The 6000-nt window shown below is 50.9% G+C and overlaps 1 protein-coding gene across 1 annotated transcript in view; it reads left to right on the top strand.

The window, feature by feature from the left end:
* The first annotated feature begins 804 nt into the window (after window positions 1-804).
* LOC143973812 (rab11 family-interacting protein 1-like) overlaps window positions 805-6000 on the top strand; it is a 61657-nt gene continuing 56461 nt past the window's right edge. Inside the window, exon 1 of the mRNA XM_077474666.1 lies at window positions 805-1192. Coding sequence (XP_077330792.1) covers window positions 843-1192 — 350 coding nt within the window. The 5' untranslated portion in view covers window positions 805-842. The remainder of the gene's footprint in view (window positions 1193-6000) is intronic.

Below are 6000 nucleotides of genomic sequence, written 5' to 3'. Positions count from 1 at the left end.
ACCAAATGTCAGAAATAGGCTTAGTCATGAAAGGGTTAAAGCACAAAAAATAAAACCCGCAGGGGTGATCAAATACCACCAAAAGAAATCTCTATTTGTGCGGAGAAAAGGACGTCAATTTTGTTTGGGAGCCACGTCGCACGACCGTGCAATTGTCAGTTAAAGCGACCCAGTGCCGAATCGCAAAAAGTGGTCTGGTCAGGGAGGGGGTAAATTCTTCCGGGGCTGAAGTGGTTAATGCTCTTTCCTGTGATGTGTTTTGTAAAAAAAGTTTGAGTGTTTTTTTGTATTGAAGAAAATGTCAATAAACACATTTCAACAAGAACATAATTTGAAATTCATAATACTTCATATTATTCATTTATTCATTATTAGTTCATTTTTCATAACTCTATTGGACTTGTAAGCTGTAATAGTTGTTATTTATGTTTTTTTTGGTGACTTTCAATAAAGTTTTGTTTGCTGACAAGGTGTTTTGCGACGCGCCTCAGCATCCCTTTCCCAGGATTGGCTGGCGTACTGGTCACGTGCCCATTGAGCGCGGACGGCGTTGCTAGGTGACAGTAGCTGGCATGGATAGAGCAGGTAATCCTCACCGCTGGGTGGGCGTGTACAGGGGCGGTTCCCCGCCCACCGGTGTGACGACACACTCAGGATTGGCTGGCGTTCCGATCACGTGCTCAGTGACTTCGTGAGGCGTTGCTAGGTGACAGGTGCCTGTAGCGGGGGGCAGTCCCACCTGTCTGTGGGGTGGGAGGAGATATAGCCTTCTCCCCGCCCCCTCCCCGGAGGTGATATAAGTCCCCCTCGCCCGCGCTCCTCTCACACACATCTTCGGGGACATGGCGCTCGCCCAGCAGGCACAGACTTGGTTCCCCACACACGTCCAGGTCACCGTCCTCCAAGCCAAGGGCCTGAGAGGGAAGGGCAAGGCCGGCACCAATGACGCCTACTCCATCATCCAGCTGGGGAAGGAGAAGTACTCCACCTCGGTGGCGGAGAAGAGCGCGGCCCCGGTATGGAAGGAAGAGGCCACCTTCGAGGTGCCCCTCCTCCACAACGACAACCAGGAGCGCTGCACCGTCCGGGTCATCGTCATGCACCGGGCCCTGGTCGGGATGGACAAGTTCCTCGGACAGATCGACCTCAACCTGTGGGAGCTCCACCAGAACCGGAACCGGAGGAAGGTCCAGTGAGTACCGGGAGAGGAGGGGGACCGGGGAATACTGGGGGAGGGGGACCGGAGGAAGGTCCAGTGAGTACCGGGAGAGGAGGGGGACCGTGGAATACTGGGGGAGGGGGACCGGAGGAAGGTCCAGTGAGTACTGGGTGAGGGGAACCGGAAAGTATTGGGGGGGGGGGGGAGATCGGAGGAAGGTCCAGTGGGTACTGGGGGAGGGGAACCGGAGAGTATCGGGGAGGGGAATCAGAGGAAGGTCCAGTGAGTATCAGGGAGAGGGTAACTGGAGAGAATTGGGGGGGTGGGGGGCCAGGGGAAGGTCCAGTGAGTATTGGGGGAGGGGAACCGGAGAGTATTGGGGGGGAGAGGGGAATCGAAGGGAGGTCCAGTGAGTACTGGGGGAGGGGTACCGGAAAGTATTGGGGGGGGAGATCGGAGGAAGGTCCAGTGAGTACTGGGGGAGGGGAACCGGAAAGTATTGGGGGGGGGGGGGGGAATCGGAGGAAGGTCCAGTGAGTACTGGGGGAGGGGAACCGGAAAGTATTGGGGGGGGGGGGGATCGGAGGAAGGTCCAGTGAGTACTGGGGGAGGGGAACCGGAGAGTATCGGGGAGGGGAATCAGAGGAAGGTCCAGTGAGTATCGGTGGGAGGGGAACCGGAGGAAGGTCCGGTGAGTATCAGGGAGAGGGTAACTGGAGAGAATTGGGGGGTGGGGGGGCCAGGGGAAGGTCCAGTGAGTATTGGGGGAGGGGAACCGGAGAGTATCGGGGAGGGGAATCCGAGGAAGGTCCAGTGAGTATCAGGGAGAGGGTAACTGGAGAGTATTGGGGGGGTGGGGGGGACCAGAGGAAGGTCCAGTGAGTATTGGGGGAGGGGAACCGGAGAGTATTGGGGGGGAGAGGGGAATCGAAGGGAGGTCCAGTGAGTATCAGGGAGAGGGTAACTGGAGAGTATTGGGGGGGGGGGGATCGGAGGAAGGTCTGGAGAGTATTGGGGGGGGGGAAGAGGAAGGTGCCATGGTGTGCGTAATGATTTAACATGCGAGCACCTCGGAAGACTCCATTAAAACAAACACCCCATCTAAAATAGGGGTCCCTGAGGTCTCTCAACCCAACCCAGTGGGGAGGGGTGCCTGTGCAATGTCTCCTGATCTCCCAGTCTGATGTTGGGGGGGGGTTCCTGATTGAATATTGGGGGCAGTCTCTTACAATCTAACAATGGGGGTCCCGGTTCTCTTGAATTTATTATGGATGGGGGGGCGCAGGCTTTCTCAATCTAAGAGGGGTCCCGGTAGCTCTCCTCATCCAATATGGGGGGGGGGGGGAAATGTCTGATTGTATCATAAATTGTATCATTTTTGTATCATTTTTCATTCCTTTAGTTTTTGTTTTTTGCTGACTTCAGTTTGAAGATTTCTTCACTTTTGCAGTAAATATTTTCCTTCTCGGGTAATTCTGTATTTCTGCCAATCTGCTCAGATCTTCTTCCAATCCTAGAGACCGTCATTACTGATTGGTCGCTCAATATGTGTTCCTATGATGGGTAGTAATGGGGGGGGGGGGCATAGGTCTACACTGTGGCTGCTGTGTGCCCCCCCCCAATAGTTGAATGTTCTTTAGTAGCAGAGCTAATTGTCTGAATTTACACGGCCGGCTATCGGTGCGTTTTTATAAAACTCCAGTTCCTGAAATGCTGGTTGATAATCGCTGGGCTGTCTTTGTGTCGCTGAGTACAAGGAATATACATCTCCCGGGGGACCTGCAGAGCTCCTGAGAAGTCACGATGGGGGGGGGGGGGGAGGTGATGTGACTCTCCTGAGTGGACGGCCAGGCCAGGGCTGACTTTGAATCGGATAACATTTCTTGAAGGTTGCATGTTTCCTCTAATAGGTGGGGGATGGGCTCCTGGCATCGGTGATGTCACCTTTAGCAGGGTATTTGCAGTTTTTGCCCTCCTCTCTCATTAACGCCCATTGTTTTTAATTGCCATTTTTTTTTCTTGGGACTTGGCCAGCGCTTCCACCTTTACATGACCCCCCGACAGCCAATAACCCTTCATGGATAGTGGCGTCCTACATCTCAGGAAGCTTTCGGGCAACCTGCAGAAACATGTGCGTCATAAGAGGGGTCAACCCTCTGATTTCTGGGTGGTCATTGATTGGGAAGGAGGGGGGTGGCTGCAAGAACCCTAAAAAGACAGCAGATGCCCAAAAATGGTGGCTCAGGAGCTGGTGTGGAGGACAATGGTGGAACCACTAGAAACATGGAGTGGAGTCGAGGTCCTCTTTAAGGGGGGCGCTGGTCTTTTTGATAAAAATGAGGTCAGCTACAAATACTCCAGTCCGGGGATCCAATGCTCTCATCACCCTGGTCGGTTCTTCAATTTTGGTTTCTCTGCACCACCATCTTGACTGTGGGAAGGTGCCTGACCGCCACAGCTGCCCCCCCCCGCATGTATGAGATGCTCTGTGCTTTCTAAATGGTCCCGCAGTCAGAAAGTTGGTGGTAGGGGGTGACTTCTCGCTCTGGCAAGGAAAGCAGGAGTGGGATTTGGGTACCTGTAAACCACCTGTAAACCATAAACCAGTACCCGCTCCCTGGAAAAAGTTTCAGTATGGAGGGAGGAGGAGGATCAGCAGAACTTCCTGCTTTAAGTTAACCATTGAGGTAGTGCACCCCCCAAATTCTGGCTCTCCAGCATACCAATGAGACTTCAATTAGTACAACAGGAAGGTCTTTTGCTCATTCCATGCCCGCAGGTTCTCAATCTTAACCTCTGATTAAGTGCCTGTGGGTGTGAAACCTGTAGGATCTCGCTTCCTGTTGTACCCAGTTTTGATTAAACTGAAGATTTTATTTCATATCCTGGAGTGCCATCATCCATTACTTTTTAAAATGTAACCATTTGTAACAAATGGCAACTAATAGTCACCAGGATGACTCTGCCCAAAACCAGATTTATTTTGTATTTATATATTTCAAAGCCCCAGTCTGAGCCTCAAGCCCATCATACAAGGCTTTTTTTTTTTCCTTTGCCTCGTGTACTTCCTAAAATCATCTTACCTCACAACTTCATGCCAATTGCCACTGTTTTCAACATTGTGATGTACTGGAGATCACCAGTCCCCCTAAGGTCTCCCTCTGATGTCACTGGTCTTCTGGATCCTGAGAGAACTGGACATTCTATGGGAAGTGTCAATGTCATGCAGGCATTGATATGGATACCCAAAGGAGGACTCTGGCAGTAGGTAAACAGAAGATCATTCAGGCACTGACAGGGACATCCAAAGGAGGACCCTTTCAGAAAGTAAACAGAAGATCATTCAGGCAACAGAACTGGATATTCTATGGGACGTGTCCATGTCATGCAGGCATTGACATGGACACCCAAAGGAGGACCCTTGCAGAAGGTACAGAAGATCATTCAGGCACAGACATGGACACCCAAAGGAGGATCCTTGCAGACAGAAGATCATTCAGGCACTGACATGGACACCCAAAGGAGGAGACTTGCAGAAGATCATTCAGGCACTGACGGGGACACTGGACATCACCAGCCCCCCTAAGGTCTCCCTCTGATGTAATCGGTTCTATGGGAAGTGTCCATGTCATGCAGGCATTGACATGGCCACCCAAGGGAGGACTCTTGCAGAAAATAAACAGAAGATCATTCACGTTTTTCGTCAGATTTGGCGACCCGTCAGAATTTGTAGCAGAAGTGGTTCCATCGCCACCATCTTGCTACACCCTGCACTCCTCCACAGTAAGGCTACAGCGAGAAGGAGCCAAGCGGACATCTTGGTGCACCCACCGGAGTTTTGCAATTCACTTATTTTTAACAGTACGAGCTTGTTTTGTGAATTTCATTATTTAAAAATCTGACTGTTTAGATGTTGAATTTTAAAACCAGCGGGGAGCCTGCTGATCTCACAGGTTTACTAATCTGACAGAGCACCACTGCTTTGAAAAATGATCAAAACGGCCTGAGGGATTTCAAAATACAGAATTTCACTATATAAGCCAAGTTTATTGTTAAAAATAAGTGTAGAATGCAAGATGCTGGTGGGTGCAACGAGATGTTCGCATGCCGCCTTCTCACTGTATCCTTACTGTGGATGAGTGGGGTGCAGCAAGATGGCGGCAACAAAATGTCACTTCCGTTACAAATTCTGACGGGTCGCCTAATCTGACAAAACACCGGCAGTGCCATGGACACCCAAAGGGGGACCCTGTAAACTGAAGAGGACTCAGGGCTTTGGCATCACATGATTGATCCATACAGGGGGCTGGGAGGCAACACTTATTGCAGGGAGGGGCATTACTGTCGGTGCGCTTGTTGGGATTGTAGAGTCGGTTGTGTTGATGGCATTGACCAATCTTGGTTTTAGATTCGGTTCTCACTGCAAAAAATTGGTGAATAAATTTGAGCCGATAAACTGAAACATCTAACAGTTTTTTAGTCTAAGGCTCGGTTCACAATAGTGACTAGCGTCACGTGGCTTTGACTTGTCATGTCACTAGCGACACGTGGCTTTGACTTGTCATGCGACACGTGGCTTTGACTTGTCATGCGACACGTGGCTTTGACTTGTCATGCGACACGTGGCTTTGACTTGTCATGCGACACGTGGCTTTGACTTGTCATGCGACACGTGGCTTTGACTTGTCATGCGACACGTGGCTTTGACTTGTCATGCGACACGTGGCTTTGACTTGTCATGCGACACGTGGCTTTGACTTGTCATGCAGCTACATTTATTCCAATGGCACCTGTTCTAATTTATGCAACTCGGGTCGCAGCGTCTTCAAAAGTTTCCTGCA

Source organism: Lithobates pipiens, unplaced genomic scaffold, assembly GCF_037356315.1.
Source record: "Lithobates pipiens isolate NorthernLeopardFrog02 unplaced genomic scaffold, aLitPip1_a1.2 Scaffold_12, whole genome shotgun sequence".
NCBI lineage: Eukaryota > Metazoa > Chordata > Amphibia > Anura > Ranidae > Lithobates > Lithobates pipiens.
This window is presented reverse-complemented; position numbering and strand designations above follow the sequence as displayed.